Source organism: Dromaius novaehollandiae, chromosome 3, assembly GCF_036370855.1.
Source record: "Dromaius novaehollandiae isolate bDroNov1 chromosome 3, bDroNov1.hap1, whole genome shotgun sequence".
In the NCBI taxonomy this organism is placed as follows: Eukaryota; Metazoa; Chordata; class Aves; order Casuariiformes; family Dromaiidae; genus Dromaius; species Dromaius novaehollandiae.
Genome location: NC_088100.1, coordinates 20,204,432 through 20,226,865, shown reverse-complemented (window position 1 = coordinate 20,226,865; position 22,434 = coordinate 20,204,432). Strand labels below are relative to the sequence as shown.

The 22,434-nt window shown below is 38.7% G+C and overlaps 1 protein-coding gene across 1 annotated transcript in view; it reads left to right on the top strand.

Annotated features, from left to right (window-relative positions):
• The first annotated feature begins 9,645 nt into the window (after window positions 1-9,645).
• Window positions 9,646-22,434, top strand: part of DCDC2C (doublecortin domain containing 2C) — a 37,928-nt gene continuing 25,139 nt past the window's right edge. Inside the window, exons 1-3 of the mRNA XM_064508090.1 lie at window positions 9,646-9,944; window positions 13,282-13,333; window positions 17,693-17,769. Of these exons, the coding sequence (XP_064364160.1) occupies window positions 9,646-9,944; window positions 13,282-13,333; window positions 17,693-17,769 (428 nt within the window). The remainder of the gene's footprint in view (window positions 9,945-13,281; window positions 13,334-17,692; window positions 17,770-22,434) is intronic.

The following is a 22,434-nucleotide window of genomic DNA, read 5'->3' as shown; positions in this document are numbered from 1 at the left end:
AAGCTGCAGAATCACAGAATAGCTTGGAGGTCGCCTGGTCCAAGCCCCTGCTCAGAGCAGGGCAACCTTCACCCATAGCTTTGCAGATATACTAGTGGAAGTTAACATTTCCTTCTGCAAACTGATTTCATGAGGCCCTTTTTTTAACCTGTTACTTAGGAGCAATTCAGTTTTATAGATCAAGAATGCAAGACACAAAAAGACAATCTGTCTTAAGGAAAAAGTGCTTGGTTGTAAGTGGAACCCTATAAGTGGATGCTGCTTCTTTTTTTTTTTTTTTTGTTTGGCATACAGATTTTCACGAAAAAAAAGTTTTAAATTCCTGATTTTTTTTAATAAGCATTATTTGCAACAGGTGACATTTTTGCTCCATCAGAAAATCTCTTAAAGCTACAGTAGGCTGATGCTCAGCCTACCCGAGTTTGCAGAGTTTTCATGTCATAAAAAACAAAGAAAACCAGTGGGGTGGGTCAGAGGAGAAGTAATCATGATGTGCATAAAAAATAGCTTGTGTCTAGTTGTGTGCTGATATTACACTGAAGTTGGCAACTGTACTGTAAATTTTATGATCTTGTAGTTACGTTCCTTACTTCCTGTGACTGTCATTCTTGGATCTCAACTCTCCAGGTGAGATGAGTTGACCTCTGCATATTCTCTATAAGGAGAGGTAGGATAAACTATCTACCTGTCCCCTGGAGATTATATGTCATCCTGAAACTCCACTGCAACCGTGGAACCTCTAATTGTCACCTAATATGGCAAGAAACAAAAGTTCCCCAAATAAGATTAAAGCATTAAATAAATAAATGAAGACTGAATGGCTCTGAAAGGTAGACCAATAAGAAGCGGATATGATGACTGATGTGAAAGTCAAGTCTTTGAAATGGTCAATGGTTTGAAAATTTTTGGCATTTAACCCCTGCTCCTTCACTGGTCACTTCACATAAACTGTCAAACGAAGGAGACTGTGGAGAGCAAACTTCAATAGAACATGTACTGTTTATTCAAAATATATCTGTATCCTTGCTGCTCCTTCCCCCTTTGCTTTTCATAATGACACCATTTCAGCAGGATTATTATTCTTTGGACAAGGAGAGACAGCTAAATATGTTTTGCAATGTAGGTCCATCCTTTGAGAATTGTAAGGTGAAGACCATAAAAGAAAGAATAACAATGAATCCTTGACAATTGTCAAGGTCAAAACCAAGCTCCAGTGGGCTGGAAAAATGGAAGTCTCTCACCATTATCTTTTTCGCATTTAAAAAACAAATCCAACATTGTGTCAAAATTTCAGAAACACAAAAATTACCATGAGGCAGAATTTCTAGGGAAAAAAAGATTTGGGAAAATTAAAATGCATTTTTTCAACTTTTTGTCTTTTAAATCCTGGCTTCACCAGCTCTCTAATAACCAGCTTCCAGGAACCCATGATACCAGGAAGGTGAAGAGCCACCATAGGAAGCTATTGGGAAAATCCAGAGAGCTGTGTTATTAAGGAGCCAGCTACCCATGTAGCTCAGACAGTTTGGGAGACTTTAGTTAGCTGTGTGGTCTGTGGTGTGCTGGAGCCAGCTGGCTGGAGAGCGAGGCGTTAGCTCTAGAGAATTCACCTTGACTGTTGTGCTGCCTTGACTGACATCTGCCTGGTGGTTAGCCTGAAGGTACACCAGCTGAAGGAGTCTGTATGATGGTTAAGCACTTTTCCAGGCAAACTGCTTTTAAAAAACCCACCAAAGACCATAAGAGCTCAAGAGATTAAGTAATGCAGGAGTTGGTTAGATAAAGGGTTTTGGTAGCTAAGCATCCAGGAGATGGGCAGGGGGCAGAGTGGCAAGAAAAGAGTAATTTTCCTCTAACGTTGCAACACAATTGGCATATTCCTGTAGAATGCTTTGGTCATGTCATATCCATGCTTTCTGACTGCTTCTGGGAAATTTCCGATACACTCCAAATCTGAAAAAAAAAAAGATTTTTGCATTTATGTTTTTGTTTTTTATATAACAAAGGAGAATATGAGATACCTAGGCATAACACTACACCAAGAACAGTAGCATGTAAGATAGATCTGAAAATGAAGGCCCTGATTTTCCACTGTCTTGTCTCTCATTTACACTTGTGAAAGAGACTTTAAAGTAGGCTGTACAGCAAACTCACTAGTGAAAATGCTCAGGTAACTTCTAAGACATCTTTCCTCTGGCCTGTGGCTGTTCTTCTGGTAGAGAAAGAATTTATACAATGTTGATTGTGATTGCACAACTTTCTGATTTTTGGTTATGGATTTAATTCAATTGCTGGCTCATTACTGCTATAATAACAACTTCAGAAAGGTACTAATCTGCATTCAGAACTCAGGCATAACAATACGGTTGAGAATTATTTTGGTGAATCACGTGAGAACTTCTCTCTCAATTACCATTTCCTTCTATCACAGGGTAAATAATGGCACAAAGCCTTGTTTGGGCACCTCCTTCTTCTGATGGCCTCTCTTTAAGAAGCAATTTAAAATTTCACTTTACCTCCGATAGGTTTTGTTACTTAAGTAAACTATTTCTATAGTATTTAGATATATAAAACTCCTGCTGAAATCAGCTGCATTACAGTGAATTTATAACACTTTAGAACTGAAAGCAAAATTTAACATATTGAAATGAAAATCCTAAGACTTCTCTACGTAGATCAACATAAAACCTTTGCTTGATGCAACTTACAATTTAGCTGTGACGTTTTCCTAGACACTAAAATGATACTTATAGGATCCATCAGTCAGATGACTTGAAAACTGTTTGTTAAATGTTGGGAAATAATTTGTCTTCAGTTTATTACAGTATAAATAGCTGCCTGGGTTTAACTGAGAATAGAATATGTTTCCTTATGCTTATTTTTTTAGAAGCACAGTCCGGAATTTAAACTAGATCTATATATTTTTGAAAATGGATAGATGGATAGGAAACAAGGAAAGGGTTTCCAGGTAATACACTGAATATCAGTCAGCTTATAGGGAACAGTAGCCCGTAAATCACACTCAGAAGGAAGGAAGTAGACACAATAAAATTGGGTAACTTTATTACAATATTTACTAGTTCTTAGATGATCAAATTGTATTCATTTGGCTCAAGTTCGAAATGACTAATTTATAGCATGAAACACCTCTGAAACTATTGATTTGTTTTCATCCACTGAGAATTCAGAGCTTCAGCTTTTATCCACTCTGCTGTTTAACTGGTGAGTAAAATTTGTCAGTGCTGTGCTGTAGAAGAGCTTCATGGCAGTCTGAATCCTTTTTGTGGTGTCACAGGCCTATTCAATGATGACCCTTGTTGCCAGGAATTATTCCTTTTTTTCCTTACTTTGATTTGAAAAATATTTATCACAGTAATTACAAAAATGTTTCTGAACTTGATATTGGTTATCTCAAAACACAGATGCATCCAGACTGAAATCCTGCAACTGAACAATTTTAATTATTTAAACACCAATTTTAGATTTTGGTGTGAATGTTAAAAATGCTTCTTATTTATAAAATCAGCTGGGCCAAAAGTCCAGATAAAAACCACCAAAACTTTTTGGTGTTTCCTTTATAGCTCATGATCCCAATTAACACATTGCTCATCTTTTCTCCTTACCATGTACACTTATCCATGTTTCAAGCAATTAAACAATCATACACGTTGAAATAACTTTTTTCAAGACTTTTCAATTAAACTTTTGCTTTGACATCAAAAGATGGAGAAAATTCTTCCCTCCCCACTCCCTTCCACATCCCAATCTAGTGCTGTTTTGGAGGCCAAATCAGTGAGTGTGGATGGTACTCATAAACACCAACTAAATTTACTATTAAGATTTTCTGTAAGTTTTGATTGCATGCAAATTCTTCAAAAATGAATTGGAATGTGTTTTAGGGTTTTTTTTAAAAATTCTTTTACACCCATAAATTGATTTTTATTTTAGAACCTGCATTTTTACAAAGTCCTCAACAGTGCCATGCTTTTATGTGCTAAGAACGGTATTTGCATTTGAAGTTTACAAATTGTGTGTATCTCTTAATCTTACTTACAAACAAAAGGAAAGTTTTATTCTCTGTATGTCATTCAAAAGAACAACCAATTTTGATTTCCTCATTAAAAAAAAAACAATTTGGCATTTTTTGTTCAACAAGGCATAACTGGTACCCATCTGGGAGTACCTGATACTATCCATCGATCTGATGTAAATCTTGCTTTGCTGGGAACTGTGTGCCTCATATCTCAATTCAAGCAGTGTGTTTGAAACAATGTAAAAGAGTAGTTTATGAAAAGCTTCTAGATTTTATAAGGAAAGAGCTAGTAGATTGTTACAATGCACAATTAATTTACAGGGATGCTACTATAGGAGGAAGTGCATTCTGGAGTTAGTAATTGGCATTAAGTAACTCCATGATGATAATAAAGGAAAATGAGGGCAGAAACAGCAATTGCTTTCATTGCTTTTTATCACATACAAGAATCACTGATAACATGCAGCGTGTGAAACTACTAACAGGTGTTTTAAGGGTATCATATCTTCTGGCCTATAAGAAAAAAAATCCTCATGCAGGGTGAAAGGTAGCAACCAGCAGCCAGCCAGAGTAGCTGGGGCAGGTATGGTGGATCCTACTGCTGTGCTTAGGCTGTGGAGGATTGCTGAGTTGCTTCAGGAAGAATGAATGAAGTGACACCCTCAGAGGAAGACTGGGGAATTAGCGCAGGGCACATCTTTTATTCTGCCTATCCTGGCTCCATCCCTTCTCTTCTGATAGCTGAGATGCTAATAGCTGGAACAAAATCCTTGCCACAGAGATGTCATGCATCACTGTGGCTTTCCTTCAACACATTTTTCCAAGTCTCCTAGTCAGATTTTCCTCTTGCGTGGCAGATGTACTCTGGCCTCACCACCAGTCTTTTGTGACTGGAGAAAAGCACTGGATTTGACTGCAGAGATAAACAACTAAACTACTTACAGATAGAGGGTGGCCTTGTGGTGGCCTTGGCCAGCTCCCTCAGCACTTGCGGATGCATCCCATCAGGGCCCATGGACTTCTGTATGTCCAGTTTCTGTAAATGTTCCCTAACCTGATCCTCTTCCACCATGGGTAAGACTTCATCATTCGAGACTTTCCCACCGGTCTCAGGAGCTGGAGATTCCTGAAGGCCAATCTCAGTAGTAAAGACGAGGTGAAGAAGGCACTCAGGGCCTCAGCCTTTTCCATGTCCTTTGCCACCAGGGCCCCTGCCCCATTCAGCAGCCAGCCCATAATTTTCCTAGTCCTCCATTTGCTGCTGATGTACCTGGAAACGTTCTTGCTGCCTTTCATGTCCCTTGTCAGATTCAAAGCCAGATGGGCACTGGCTTTCCTAACTCCATCCCTGCATGCTCGGACTGTCTCTCGTTATTGCTCCTGGGTCACTGGTCCCTGCTTTCACCTCTTGTACCTTTCCATTTTATGTTTGAGTTTAGTCAGGAGAGACAAATCATATTGAATTTCTTCAGAGTTTTTTCTTTAAACTTCTTATATTTATACTGATCTATAGATCTTAAACCTTATTCAGCCCTTCAAATATGAAGTTTCCTCATTTCAAAGGTAGACTTACATAGAGTAATGTACACACATGCATTGTGAGAGGAATTCTATTTCATGAGATTCATTTGGGAAGAGCTAATTACTAATATTAATTAAAGCACACGATGCATTGCTCCTGTCTTTTTGGCTTTTATGATTCACCAGTGTGTTTCCTCCTTTTAATTTCAGACTGCTGAGAAAGGTTTTCTTTTGTTGCTGGAGGAAGAATGGGCAATCTTCTGCCTGGCATATGCTTGTTCCATCACATATTGAAATAGATGCCACTCATATGTAAAAAATGGATTATTTTGCAGTGTGTATTTTACTGTATATATATTTATGTATAAAACATATGAGTGTGAGTGTGTGTGCATTTGTGTTATAGAGTGCCTGGATATATGATGCATGCTGTGCATCCTGTGATATGCCCTCACCTGAGATCTACCACAAAGCTTCTCTGTCTGTGCAGTTGAGGAAGACTGGTATGGAGCTATTCTGGGTGAAGTCAAGTAGAAGTAGTTCTAAGTGGAAGAAAGCTTCAGGGGAATTCCACAGGTGACCTCCTATCTTCCTTGGAGCCAAGAAGGATTTTGTTATTGACTTCAGTAGGGCCAGGATTCGATTTACTATGGGCAAGTCTGAATAAACCTAATATAATGGACCAGAAAATCTTAGCCTTTATATTAATTCTTCTTAGGAAAAGAAAACAAATTCTTTTAAGTAATACAATCAGTAGTACACTTGTAGCTAAACTACAAAGTAATTCAAACAGCACTGACAGAAAAATTGATTTGATTGAATGACTAAATGCAAAGCAATGAATTTAATGTTTTGATGAAATGCATTACGCAGAATTTGTCTACTATTGACCAGAATTACAAAATAAAGTTTGAATAATTCAGTAGTATTTATGAATAAAGAAAATCATTGCCATTTTTTCAGATGAAATATTTGCAAGTAGCTTTTAAATGAGATATTCAGGTGATGTTTGCGCACAAAGTAATCAATCAGTCTGTGATTTGAGAAGTTAGTTACCCAATTCCCCAGATATAAAAGCCAGAAATTATTTTATAAATTAATCTTCTCAGACTAAAATTAATATCATGTAGCAAAAATGTTACTGTTCCTTACTAGGTAACCTCCCAGATGCTTGCAAACTGAAGGCTTTGATTTTGAACACACAGGAGGAGAAAAAGAATGTGTAACTAAGACATGGAACCTTAAACAGTGTCTAAGATAGATCCGTTTGTTTTCTATTGTAAAAATAAACTTACCATAGTTAGATTAAATGATCATGGTGAACTTGGAGAAGGAGGGTAGAATTATCTGACTATATCTTTAGTAAAGCACCAAACAAGGTTAGGGCACGTGTCTGAGCATTTTCATGTGTTCTGGTCATATGGCTGAACTGTTGGGATGCTCCTTGGCACGGTTTTGTCCTAGGTCAACTAGCATTCTCCCAAACCACTCCTGGGAACCGACTGGCCATTAATGTGGCCAGTGACAGTCTGGATACATTCATCCTCTTCAGGGACTGAAAACAATTTAGCTGTACAGACCCTGCAGCAACTGGCTTCAGAGCTGGACAACAGATCCTGTTCCTTGTTATTACTGGCATAGATGTGGTTGCAGAGTCCTGCAACTCAGCAGATCAAAGTTAGTTTCCATATTCCCTGCACAGTCCTTGAGGAGAGGAGGAATGCTACATCACTGGCGGGGAGGCAGGCACTACAAACACATAATAAAGTGGATGTATGTCTTGCTCGCCTAGTTTACTTTCAGGTGTATTGAAAGGAACAGAGCATCAGAAGATGCCAAACAATCATCATGCATTTTCTTGCTGAATTTTGTAGCTTCTTCATTCTACTATTAAATTTTATCAAGATCTGTTCTGAATTAAATGATTAGTAGATAAAAACATCTTCTTGTTTAAATCTTGCTCTATTAAAGGACATAATTGAGTATGGTAACATAAGGTAGTATAATTCTTGCCTTAAATTTTTGTTTAGCTAAAGCCTAATAAGATGCACTTCTTTGATGGCAATGTCACACAAATGCAGGATGTAACTGCTCATGTAAAACTTTGTATTGTTCCTGATGGAGGAATAAACGGGATGAGCCTTCCCATGTGCTCAGTTATCTAAAAGCAAAGGAATGAGTAATTTTAAGTGTTACAGATGGTAGTTTCTTTTTATTATTATATCAACATAAACATATTACTGAAAATGTACCTATTCATTAAAGCAGATCTGATTTTCCCCCAGCAAAATAAATTATTAAGTAATTATAGAACAATTCTGTGTTTGCTTAGGGTTGTGTAATAATAGAGTCTATAAGCCTAGGAATACGATGAATAAATATATTTTATAAATAGTTATTCATATAATAATGACTAATCAGTACTAGCAATGCACTCTGGGTGGGCATTGACCATTTTTACTAAATATCAAAATTAAAAAAAAAACCCTTGAAACAACTCTGTGACTGTTGTAATGTCCATGAAATGTATGGCATCAGATATTATAATGGAAGAATTAAGTCATTTAAAAAATGAAAATAAATAATAACATATTTTTCTTTATTATTAATGTTTCATTGTAAGTCAGTGAAAAAGCTTATCTCCCTACTAATGTCTGTACTTCCAATATATTCCCCTTTAATAACTAACCATCCTCTGAATTGTTTCATAACCATAAACATCTTCTAGATGCATTTTTTGATATTCTAAAATACTTTCATACTGAGTATGCAAATATAGCAAACTGCTAGGGAGCTGGCTTGTTTCCCTTTGCTACCTTTGCTATTTGTGTGTGTTTCTTTTTAAAGATGGACTGTCACTGAAATGTCACATATTGTTCATTCCTTCTATTTCTAGTTCTGGTTCTGGTTAATAATTACATGTATTTGTCTTAACAAGCTCACTGCAATCTAACTGGAACATTCAGAGTAAGTTGTGGCATGTGACGTGGTGTTACCTGTAGTCTACACAAACAAAAACAAATACACCTAAATAATACTGGTGAAATTTAAAAGTGAATTTATGTTTGTAACAAAAAACCCCTAACATTCTTTTGTCCAGCATTATTTTATTATAATATTGCCTATTTCTCTACTTTATTGGATTAACACTTTCAAAACTGCATGTTTAATATAATGCTTGTAAAAATATACTTTGTGGTCTATAAGGCAAAAGCGGTAAGCATCCTGAAGCTTTTTTTCTGCCAGAAAGAACACATTGTGGCTCAAATGACAGAGGATTTTCTGTTTTGACCATTTAGATGTGATGCAATGCCATTGCATTAGGCTTGTGATACCTATAGAAAGCAATATCTTATATTGCTTATACTATTTTTGAGCTGTCATCGCTTTTAAAAAATTGTACTCATTTAATCTGCAGTAAAATGCAGCAGAAAATACAACGTTATGTTTTCTAGACTTGCATTTTAAATAGCACTAGGCCACTGAGATTGTCATGACTAGATGTGTATTGTAAATCGAGTATTATTATATGGAGGTTTTTTTTTTTTAAATTTGTAGATAAGGTATTACCGTAGAATTTGGCATTTTATACATTTAAGAATTAATCATGAATATTACTGTCCTTAATGCACGGATTTGACTGTGCTTAATCCATGTATTTGACAACGTAAGTTTTGACAAAAAGCATGACTTCTAAATCTGTATTTTTGTTTATGCATGAGAAAGTTTACATAAAAATTTTGACTTCAGAAACAATACTCTAACGGTGTCACTGAGATACGCGTATCGCTAAGGCAGTGACACAGTGATGCAGTTATCGGTACTGCAGTTCTCCTCCGGACACCTCTGTGCTGGGTGAGTGCTGCGGTGGGTATTTGGTCCGGAGAAATACAGCGGAAACTCGGTGGTTTATAGCGGATAACGCGGCCCCGGGCCAGGGCGGCCTCACCGCGCTGCGCGGCTGCAGTCACAATCCCGCGGGCGGCCGCGTCAGGCCGGTGAGGCGGCAATGAGGGGCGGGGCGTGGCGCCGGGCGGCCTGGGCAGTGGCGAGGCCTCCGCGCTGCGCCGAGCGTCGCCCAGCGGGGCACCATGGTGGCGTCGCTGGCCCCGCTGCCAGGCTGCGGCCGTGGGGACCTGGCGCCGGCGCGCACCGTGCTCGTCTACCTCAACGGCGACCCCTTCTACCCGGGCAAGAAGTTTGTGGTCAACCGGCGGCACGTGCCCACCTTCGAGGCGCTGCTGGCGCAGCTCAACGAGGCGGTGGCGGCGCCCTTCGGCGTACGGGCTCTCTACACCCCCCGCCAGGGTCACCGCCTCCGCGGCCTGGACGACCTCGAGCAGGGCGGCAGATATGTGGCCGCCGGCCTGGAGAGGTTTAAGAAGCTGGAGTAAGTGGGGAGCCATCGGCCGTACCCACCCCGCAAACCCAGCCCTTCCTGGGCTGCGGGGGGGCCCCCGAGCCAAGGCCCCAAACGGGCTGCATTGTCCCCCCGGCCCAGGCCACGCGGCGAGGAAGGAGAGAAAACGTGCCAAACCTGCCAGTGGCGGCACTTTTCAGCTGCCATCCCCGGCCCACAGAGTTTCCCCCTGCAGCAGAAACCGCTGGTGGTGGGGGGCAGCGATCTGGCCTGCAGGGCGCTGAGCTGCCTCATGGGCCTGGGGCAAAGGCAGGAGGGCACCACCGCGCTGCCCCATCCCGTGGTGCCCACCGTGCTGCCCCGTCCCGCGGTGCCCACCGTGCTGCCCTGTCCCGTGGTGCCCACCGTGCTGCCCTGTCCCGCGGTGCCCACCACGCTGCCCCGTCCCGCGGTGCACACCATGCTGCCCCGTCACACAGTGGCCACCATGCCAGCCCGTCCCGCACAGCCCACTGTGGTGCCGTAGGAGCGCTTTCCCAACCACTCATTTCATTTATTCCTCTTACACAGAAGGTGTCTCCGTGATACTCCTTGGCAGTGTTTGCCCTCCAAACACTGTGGCATCAAAACCCTCCCAGGGAAGAAATGTGAACCCCCGCCCCGCTGATTTTACACGTCCAAAGAAATAGAAACAGTGGAAAAGCATAGCTGGTGACAGACGCTGGCTCTCTGCGGTGCTGGCCGTGGCTGTAGTTGTTCATTTCTTGACTGCCGTATATCCTGGCAGTGCCCGCTGGCGGAGACATCCCCTGCAAAGAGTGGGCCTGCAGCCCTTCTCTTCATGGCAGCAGATGATGGTTCCTACTTACTTAAGTGCAAGAATTATTTTTTGTCACTGCATGGTTTTTAGCTTAGCAGTCAACGTACTTCTTCCTTGTCTTTACCAGTTTAGTCATAAATTGTCTTATCGTTGTCAGGATTTTATTTTTGTAAGTTACCATGTATCAGCTAAAATGCACTTGAAAATACAAAAGGAAGAGTAGAAAAGGAGGTATAAAAATACACTTCCCTACCACACTTTACAATGACAAGGCAAACTGATTATTGAAGAAGGCACCCAAGCTTTACTCAGCCAAGCTGCTCCTCTGGGAAATAGTGCAGATCAAAGTTTTTTTCTTTCTTTATGCTGTAATTAGTTCATCACCCTCTAAAGCTTCTCAGTGCTGATTTTAACCTACCGTCGCATTTTTAGTCTGCTGCCATATGGAACACTAGGGCATTGGTAGAGACACCGTTTAGATGCTCCTGCTCTGGGAAGGCAAATCTGTAACAGCAGAGAAACCATGCTTTGACTTTTTGCCATTGAGGCCACTCACAGTGGACAGTAAATTACGGCAAAAAAGATCACTGAGCTTTTAGGATGCTACATGTTTTATCCTGAATGTCTGTGCAAATTATGAATTATCTTCCCAAATGTACAGACAACTACAGTCTTCTATGTTTGTATTTTGCTGAAAGGGAAGGTGGTTAAAACCAGTAAGATTTATTCGGTTTTACTGTTGCTCTGAAGAATCTTGAGTACAGGAAAAGGAGTCAGGAGCCTCGTCAGCTTCAAGCATGCACTGCTCTTACTGCTGTTTGGGGAAACTGGAGCAACAAAGATGGGCAGTGGCCTTTTTTTGTGCAGTGCTAGAACTAATTCACTGCTGCAAAACAGAATTCAGTCACTTGAATTCAAATCCTGAGTGACTGATAAAACATGTTTATGCTTTCAGTTTTGGCATATTAACATTTGTGAGCAAATATTTTTGTTTGTACAGTATTTAAAGAATAGCTGATTTTTGTGTGAATAGCCATATTCCCAGGAATACCCAGGAACAAAAAGTTTTTCTTCACGGTGTCATTGTAACGAAATGACTAAGGGAGATAGTCAGAAACTTACTGCCATGTATTTTGAATGTGAAACCGAGATTCATATGTTTTGTTCTTAAGGAAATTGATATACATAGTTTCTTGAAAATTCCAAAGGTCTCTTTATACATGAGTATTGCCTATGGCAACAAGAGAAAGGAAGTCATGGACAAGTAAGACTTAGCCTTGGACAGGCATATCTCTCTTCTGGGCTGAAGATAATTGCCTCCACTGCAAGGGGTACTTAGCCGTGACTCCCTTGGACTTGCATAGCTGCTTTGATAACCTTACATATTAGCTACCAAGACAGTTTTATTTCTCTCTCTCCTCATGCCACATCTCATTCTCATGCTTGTCAATTTTTGCTAGCACTGTTTTTTGGTGGTCCTGTGTTAGTTTTTGGCATTTCTGGAGGATCTGAAAGTTGCAAAGTTTTGTGTGAAAAGGTGTCTCCCTGCAGTTAAGCCCTATTGAAACAATCACTTTCCTGTGAAATTAAAGAGTCTTTTCTGCTTGAACAAGATTAGGTAGTTATCTGATCTCAACTTGAACAAAATTAGTTTAATTCGTTTAGCTAGCCATCATGAATAGTTGTTTAGCTGTGCTGTGACACTGTAGATTGCATGGAAGTTTTGGTCAGATTTCTCTGAAAATGAAGACTGCAGAAATAAAGTGTGACACATTTTTTTGGCATAGAGAGAGTTTGTTGATGCCTGAACTGTGGATTTAAAAATATCACTGGAATGTACACGATGATGCCTATCTACTGTTGTACATATATATCAGCCTGTTTAGACAGTCAAAACCATTTCAAAATTTGAATTTTAATTGATGACTTACAGAAATCTGTACTGGAGCTGTGAAGTAAATCCAGCTGCAAGACACTCTCTCTATATGCATAAATATAAATATATATATATATATATACACACACACGTACATACATAGCATTCTGGGCAAGTACATTAGTCAGTAGGCTGTTGTGTTGGAGATGGATGGTACAATCACAGCTGTGGTCATAAGAAGGTGTATAGCAGATTTCAGGGAGAATTTTAGGCTTAGGACCCAGAGTTGATAGAGGGGATTCTCACCCATTCCTTTTCTCCATAAACTACTGTGTGGGATTTCATACAATTGTATGTGGCTAGTACTTCTTGCTGGCTATCGGCTGGCAATTCCTGGCTAAAGAGTGGGTTTTTTAGTAACCCTTCTTAGGTGTCTAACTCCTCCAAACTTAGGGAGCCCTACACCTGGCTGAGATTTAGGTTCTACTGTGATGGCAAAGTGCGTAATGTTTAGTTTCCAACTGCTGTAAGCTGATGTACTGCTACTAGCAGTTTTCTCTTAGTCACTAGATAAGGATATTACAATGAGGCCAAAGTATTTTTAGATTGTCCCTTTTCTTTTGATACACAAATGAACAAGTTTTACCTACATTATCTTTTTTCCATTACAGTTATTTTGAAATAGGAATTAAAAAGCAACAGGGGAAAAGGAAAGAAGTGATGGTAAGTGTTTAAATTACTATAAAAAATATCCATTCATTACTTTGTTTGTATCATTTGTATTTAACAGTTAAAATATAATATTTAAGGGAAGAATATGGTATGGTAGTAGTATCAATACACCAGATATTTATTATCCTAAATTTTGATACAAAGATATGTTAATCTTGCAGTTTCTCCTAATTTTCATTTGTTTATATTGTCTAACTATTTAATTATCAGTTGACTGACAATAAATTATTTTCTGAATTTTTCATAATTAAGAGTAACAAGAAGTAGATCAAGTAGAATTAAGAGTAATTGCACTTCTATGCTCTTTGCAGTAGCCTGTGCAAGTACATAGTAGTTCAGACAGCATTAGCTATAATACACACATTTAGCACACATTTAGCAGTTATCTCAGAGTTACAGAATAACTGAGGTTGGAAGAGCCTTCCGGAGATCATCTAGTCCAGACTAGTTATTGGTAGTGAGTTGCACTGTCTGCTGAGCATATCAGTACTCTTGATTGTAGAAACACAATAAATAGGCCTAGACAGAACCTCAAGAGTTTGTTCACTGTCTTCCTTCAGCTAAGAATCAAAGAAGAATCAGTTATACCAAGACCAATATCTGTTCTGAGAGATGCACTATGTTCATACAGCTTGTGTGACCTGCCCCTGAATCTTTGGCTTTAGCTGGGGAAATTTCCCAGCTCTTTTCCTGCTTTGTCCAAAATACAGCATGGCCAGGCTCACAGTTTATTTGGGAGATTCAGGCACTGCAATGTCCTTTGATCTCGGATGGTTTTCATCTCACCTGAAACTTATGCTGGCTAAGTAAGGCCTTCCATGTTCTATTCCACTCTGCAGCCAAAGAGGTTTTCTTAGACCACATAGGCATTAAGCTAGCTCATTGGAATTTGAACTGGAACAGAGGACGAGAAAAGTTCAGAATTAAAACCTAACGTAAAGCTATATCTAATAAGGCTTAGTCACATGGAGTACATATAGCCCATTTTTGTAACTTCTTATTTTGCAATGGGTTTTAACTGTATAATGTCCATTTATTATAGCAAGTTTTTGAGGCCAGTATTGACGTAGATGCAGGGATGCTAAACTGCATATCCTCTCTTAGTCATTTTTGGCAGTTTGACCTGCAAGATGTACATTTGCATTGCCACATCTTTGCTGTGTTTATCGTTACGATAACTCTTTATTGTCTGAGACATAACAGATAAAATGAAAAGATGTGCCCTGTTTAAGTCCCATTTGAATCCTCAAAATAAGTCTTAAGTATAAAAGACTTCTGCTAGAATTAAAGCAAACATAAGGAGGGCAATTTTAGACATACAGGAAGCCCTGAATATTGCATGTGTATACACAGAGTAAATCTGTATCATGTATATAATGAGTCCAATATATGTTTTGTCAAGTCATGTCCCTGTGCAGATAATGCAGAGTTCAACCACTAGATATGTGTGCTGTCTCACAGAATGTTTGATTTTTAGTCCAGTCTCACTACACATTTGATGTAAACCCTAGTCTCAGTCAACGTGGTACAGATTGTGTACAATATAGAGTTCCTTTGGGTGTGCTTAGCCAGTTAGACCTAGTGATTATCCTCTGCATAGGTTCTTTGCATTCTGCCATACGGCGCTGAATGCAAATAGGCTTTGGATTCATAAAAGCTAAATGGGAAGGGCCTTAGGTAAGATTCTACATTTTGTATTATAATTGGAAAACAATTTAAAACAGAGATTTTCAACAGTTATTTTTTCCCTCTGTCATTACATTCGTAGTAAAATACAATGAAAATGAACTGGGCTGAGCTGCTGGCTTCACTGAATTTGTCCCATTTTTACTGAAAGTAAACTGGAAAACAGAGTTAGTCCCAGGCAACTTTTATATAAGAAGGTTTTTTCTTGAAATTTTGGGTTATCACTTTGGTATATCTTTGATATAAATTAATAAAATCCAAGTCTGTAAAATGCTATACTAAAACATATTTAAAATTACATTTTAATTACTGTGAATAAAAAAACACTAGTGAACTTGTATTCTTGAATCTACATTATCAAAGCTATTGTAATGAAACGAACATCTGTATCTAATTTGGATAGCAGTGCTTCTCTTTGTACAGCTTTTTATTGCCATACTTTATAATACTGTTTCGGCAGTAGAGAATACCACCCTGAAAGTGCCACTTTTGCTATATTTTATTTTCTCCCCATCCAAATTCTGTTTGTGCAGTTATATAGACTTAAAGCAGAGACCAGATCTAAGTGATTACAGAGAGGATGACTTACGTATCTGGGACCACCAGTTCTTGGGTTGAGGTGGTCACTCCAGCTGTGTCCTGGTTGTGTGTCATGATGAGACCTATGTGTTTATTCTCCTCTTCTTGTACCTTCTCTTCCACTGAAAGAACACCAGGATCATGGGCAGGAGGAGATCTGTATGTGATGGCTGTAGTGCTCAATTACACAATGCCAGAGCATATTTCCCTTTGACTGAATCTGTACTAATACCTTAAACAGTCTCCTAGAACATGTTTGAGTACTGGCTCTTGATAATCTGTTAAATTTTTAGGACAGTCCCTGACATGCTTTTGGCCTGGACCAACTTGTACACCAGTTCACAGCTGGAAGTTAGAATGGGCCACAGACCATTCAAAATAGGCATGAACTGTGTTTTGGAGACTAAGTGAGCTTAATATTATGGAATAGTCAGATGATGTCAAGTGGTGTTGGAGCTGGAGAATAGGCGTTGTCACTGTTTCGTTTACTAGTATAGTTGCAGCAAGTCCGTGTCTGGATGGGACCTGTGAGACCAGGACTTTGTGATGCATTGTTCCACTGTATTTGACCAGTCTAAGAGCTTTGTTGTGCTCCAGAAATATTCTTTTCAGCTAGAAAATTGATAGCTATAATGGAAATAAGAGGACTAAAAAGAAAAAAATTGCAGCCTATCAACAGTAGTTAATATATATACTCCATCTAGAACAGTAGCAGTACTCAGTGGCCACCTTCATACTAGTATGGACAGGGCCAGGATGTGGGCTTGAGCCCTGGCATATGATAGAACAAAATTTTTAATTTTTTCACATAGTCCCTGACACATATTTGGCCAATGCCAGCTGGCACTCTCCCAGTGTCTTTTAAGGTTAGCACTTCCTATGAGCTGTATAGAATATCCCATAAAGAGAATTTAGGTATGGATATGAGCTATTCCATGCCTTATGTCCTCAGCTCCCTGGACCTTTTTAGTATGTTGGTATAGATATAGCCAGTGAGCCTGATTAAAGGCTAAATATGAAATGAAAGTCAAAATGGATGTTGTGAATTTTTATGTCTAACCATCTCCTTGCCTTATACATCTGCTGATAGAATGCCATCATGGAAGATCTCTGACTAACTGATTCTAAGCACCTTTTATTTTTCCACTGCACTTACAGCTTTTACATCTAAGGACAGGTTTTAAGCTGGAGAGAAGATTTATGCTTTCCTACTTTTGCCATCAACATTAGCAGCAAAATCTTTGTTCGTACTGGTTCCTCATCACAGCATATATGTTACTGTTGGATCAGAGGAAGAAGGGGGTGTGAAAGAGTGAAAGTAACAGTCTGGGGATATAACGGAATCATTTGTGTACAGCTCCAAAACCAAATGCTTCCATATTGTGTGACAGAGGTGCGTGTGAAACTAAGATAATGACAGTTATTACTGGTTTTAGTCTGATCAGATTCTGTTATTTGCTATGTCAGTAGCCATTGGATGAATAGGTCGAAGTTACATAAAAGTTTATAATCACTTCAGCATCATTAATGATGTGAAGAGGGCTTTATATGGCATAAAACAAAATGTTGCCAGGAATGTCTGTTTTTCAGTAGGCAGGGAAAACAGGTTTTAAAATTACTGGCCTACTTACCATAAATATTTAGGTCTTTATTCTGGTTTGGACTCCTGTGTGGGAAATCCTTTTTGATTCCAAGTCTCAGTTTTTCACTTCTTAGCTTAGCAAGTATTGGAAATGCTATGGCGGCAGGTTGTTTCCTCAGGGGAGAGAGCTTATCAGGCCATTTGACAGCGACTTCCCTGGTTGATTAAATTGTGTCTGTTGCTTCAGAACAGAATCCTCTTTTGGACAAATCATGAATGAACATGACACAGGTTCTCTAGGACAGAAGACATAGAACAGTGAAAATCTTGGGATTTTTCAAGTATGACAGATTTTCCAAAATATTGATAATGTAACATATTGTGCTGAACAAAGATAGCATTTGAAACTGGGACTAGTGTTTATGTTTAAGGAATGCTTGTGAGAATAAAGTATTTTAAACATCTTGCATCAGCTAATGATGTATGATTTATTTTTTCTGCAGATTAAACCAGTAGTTCACAGTGCTATCCGTGTGCCTTCCAGATGGCAATGTATTTCTAATAAGCCACGTTATATCAAGTAAGTGTGTTATAAACCACACATTTACATTTGCTTTTAAGTTTTCTACTCTAATACTATATACAAACTCCCAAATGTCCATGTTCAGTTAAAAGCTAAATGTTTGTAGTGAAACTCTGGTATACCAAGCATAATTCAGAATGTTCAAATTCTGTCTATATTTACATACTTCCTAGATCCTACTGATTTGAATTAAGTTTGGATGATATAATAGTATGTCAATTTTTCCCCCAAGTATTCTTAAGGATAAAAGAAATGAGGTGAGAATGACAGAATATATTGTGTGCATACTTGTTCAGTGCTAGTGAAATACAAAAAGACCCATTATATAATATTTGAAACTATTATATGATAAAAAATGTGTACATCATGGATAACATGGTAAAATGACACGTAATCAGGGGTTATTTAGAAAAAATCTATTGGAATCATAAAGCAACACAGAGATTTCTAAAGCAGTAGTGTGTCATGAATGGAGAATATGAGCAAGCAATTCTGTTAGTTGCTAACAAAACCTGTTTTCTTATAGATTTATGTCCTGTATTCCATAAACTCTCTCAGAATAATAAACCAGAATGATAAACCACACTTCTGTCCCATATGTCTCAGCTCACCCTCACTAGGCACAAGAACGGGTGGGCTGTGGCTACTGTTCTAACCAACAAGCTCCATTACCTAAGTAATGTGTATTACAAAATTCAAGTAATGTCATCTCCTTTGGAGATGTGATGCTTTCTACATAGTAAGACGAGAACGGTTCAGCTGTGCAAGAATGGGGAGGTAAAGTGTTGAATATGAAGCAGAAAGGATAGTAATACTTTGTGTCTCAGTGCTAGAATGTTATGTTAAGATTTATTTAACAGAACAGCTGTTATTTAAAATGATGAGCATTCCAAGTGGTATAACTAGAGAAGGGCTACTAGTAGAAGTTTGTAAATGTTGGATATCTAATTTTTAATTCAATTTCAGCTTACCTACTAATAATTCAGGTAATTATGACAGTGTGCACACACATGTAATTATAACAAGTTGCAAAAACAGAGAGATCAAAAGGGTCTGCAGGTTTTGCTAGGTCATTGTTAAGCTAAACCATTTTTGTATGACCTTTTCTATTATCTCCACATAACAACTTGTCTGTTACAGGAGAAGCTCAGGAAGAATAAATGTGTTTGCATCATTAGTTGAGAATCAGTAGACTGGGACTCTGATAAGTAGAAATGTAAAATTAATTCTATGTTCAAGACAACACTGAAAGTGGCATGTATTTTTCATGTATATAAGTAGATTGTTATCCTCAAAGCTTGGTATGGTCTTATCTGGAACTGTATTGTAGAGATCTTTGAAGCAATCATGATAAATCCTATTGAAGGGTTTGCTGGTTAAAGCCAATAATCTTTTAACTGTACCTGGAAATAAATACTAAGTTGTTTTAATTCTCAGAGAAGAGATTTGATGTAGGAAATGTTACCATCAGGCTAATGTCAAAATACTTATTTTTTTTGTAATGAAGCCGTCATACATAATTCCAATGTCAAAATCAAGAGCTAAGGTTAAAAATATAAATTGAAGAGCATCTCTAACATTATATATGTGCTGAATTGCTCCTTTAAGGAGAGGAAGAGAGTGCTTATTTTATTGAATAATTCTCAAACACTGGTATGTCTTCCATAGGCAAATGAAGATAACAGAATTTAAGGATGTAAAAGATTCTTTAGGTCATGTAATTCATTCCCATGGCTGCCTTGCCTTGTACTCTACAGTATATTTTCTTTGCCTAGTCTAGATTTATATGTTTCTAGGGATGAAGTTTCTAAATCATCCCTCAGAGGATTATTCTGCACATTTATATTTCACAATAATAGTAAGTTCTATTTTTTTTCTTATGTTAGATCTACAAAAGTTGTCTACTTACAGTATATTTGAGAAAATAATTTCTCAAAATAACGAATGGGATAATTATTTTTTTTTTGGCAAATTGAACGCTTTATTTCAGTGTATATCCCCAGGTTTTATATTAATATACTGAAAGTTCCACTAGATGGCCCCAAACTTCTTTCCAAATACAACCTTTATTATTTCAAGATGTTGTTTTAAAGTGGCATCCAGACATAAATATTTGCTCTTGGCTGAAACTTGACACAGTGTGCTAGGACTTGTCCTAGGCCTTTTTTTTTTTTTGGCTTAAAAAAGTTTGAATACGTGTTCTTGAAAAGCATTTTGCTTGCCACAGTATTTTTACCTATAGAGGAAGTGGTATTATGGCACTTCGAAGCTAAATGGGTGATTAAAACATAAAATGTGTTGATTTTCAAATAACAAAGTAATTCATTGGCAGTTACAAAAGAAAAGGAAGGGAAAAAGCTGTTCCATACTGAGCATTTAAATCTTATCTGGATAAAGAATTATTAAATTAATAAATGTTAATTAATTGAATGTTATGCTGTTTAAATTATGTTAAGTCTCTTATACTATGCAGAAGCAGCTTCAGATTCCTATTTTATTTACATGGGTGATCATTAAAAGTTTGTGGGGATGAAGATACACAAGATACTTTCTAAAGCACCTTAGAGCAGGTTTGCGCAATTGTCAGTGTGAAATAGCTAGTTTCAGCCTAGACCGAAAATCCCCTACTGAAACAGTATTTTCTGCAGCTGTAGATTTGACAGTGCTGGCTTCTGTACAATCCCTTTTTTTCAGTCACAAAACAAGGTAACCTGTTACCAAAATGCTGTATTCATAGTAGGTCAGTTACTTTTTCTTATAAGTTGGATCAGCTTCTCAGCTATGTTAGGCCGTAACTAGCTTTTTATGGTGCCATTGTTGTTTTGAGGGAGAGACTGGCTATAATAGAATATTGAACTTGTGGTAGAAATTATAAATATTACAACGTAGTTGAAAATATTTGCATGTATTAGATGTTTTTGCCATGTCACATGTTGTGATGTTAAGGTATAAATTGTTATTAGAGAATTATTTATTAGAGAAAAATGTTGTAGGTGAAACTTTGTGAGGGATTTTCAGCTGTAAGATGCAATGTCAAAAAAGTGAATAGATTTATTGAGTGAAAATTAGGTAAACTGAATATTAAGATTGCTGTCATTAGTGACAGGAAAGGGAAATATTGTATGAACTGTATGAAATAATGCATGAACGAACAAGTTGTGAATTTCAGAGAATCTTCAGAAGGTATAGAAGAAACTTAAATTTTTGAAATAATAGAAAGAAGTGAAGAAATTCAAACAGAAAGGAGGCATAATCCTATAGGCTGAGAGAGGTGGCCTTATTCTTTTTTTTTTTTAATGGGACAACATAATTGTTAATAAGGAGATTCTAGTCAATGCGGAAGAGGAAAGCAATCTAAGCATTCTTCTCTTGATTAAGTGTAATCAGGAGTTGGGAGAAGAGTCTATATTGAAAGAAGAGAAAAAAGGAAAAGGAAAAAATGGGAAAATAAGACATGGGTTTAGAGAGTGTACTACTGATCACAGAATCACACAGAGTCACAAAATAGTTGAGGTTGGAAGGGCCCTCTGGAGATCATGTAGTTCAGACCCCTGCTGAAAGCAGAGTCAAAGAGCATGTTGCCCAGGGCCATGCCCAATCAGGTTTTGAATTTCTCCAAGGATGGAGGCTCCACAAAGTCTCTGGCTAACCTGTTCCAGTATTTGACTACCCTCACTGTAAAAAAGTCTTTCCTATGTTTAAGTGGAATTTCACATATTTCAGTTTGTGCCTATTGTCCTGTCACTGTATACCACTGAGAGGAGTCTGGCACCATCTTCTTTACTCCTCCCCATCAGGTATTTATACACATGGCTGAGATTCCCCCTGAGCCTCCTCTTCTCCAGCCTAAATAGTCCCAGCTCTCTCAGCTTCTTATATGTCAGATGCTCCAGTCCCTTCATCATCACTGTGGCCCTTCTCTGGACTCACTCCAGTATGTTGATGTTTTTCTTGTGCTGGGGAGCCCAGCACTGGACACAGCACTGCAAATGTGACCCTATCAGTGCTGAATAGAGAGGAAGGATCACCTCCTTCGACCTGCTGGTGACGTTCTTCCTAATGCTGCCCTGGATGCTATTGGCCTTCTTTGCCACAGGGGCACACTGGTGGCTTATGGCCAATTTATTGTCCACCAGGACCCTCAAGTTCTTTATTGCAAAGCTGCTTTTGAGCTGGATGTCCCCCAGCCTTTACTGGTGCCCAGGGTTATTTGTCCCCAGGTGCGAGACTTTGAATTTCCCTTTGTTGAGCTTTGTGAGATTCCTGTTGGCCCATTCTCCAACCTGTTGAGGTCCCTCTGAATGGTGGCACAGCCACTGATGGTGCTGTAGCAACCATTCCTCCCAGTTTTGCATTGTCTGCAGACTGGCTCAGGGTGCACTCTGTCCCATTGCCTAGGTCATTAAAGAAGATGTTAAACAGTGTTGATCCCTGGGGCATAGCACTGGTAACTGGCCAGCAGGTGAGCTTTGTGCTGCTGATCCCAACCCTTGAAGCCTGGCAGTTCAGCAAGTTTTCAACCCACCTCACTGTCCACTTACCTAGTCCATACTTCATCAGTTTGTCAATGAGGATGTTATGGGTGACAGTGTTGAAAACCTTGCTAAAGTAAAGATAAACAATATCCATTCATCTCCCCTCATTCTCCGAACTAGTCTTTTC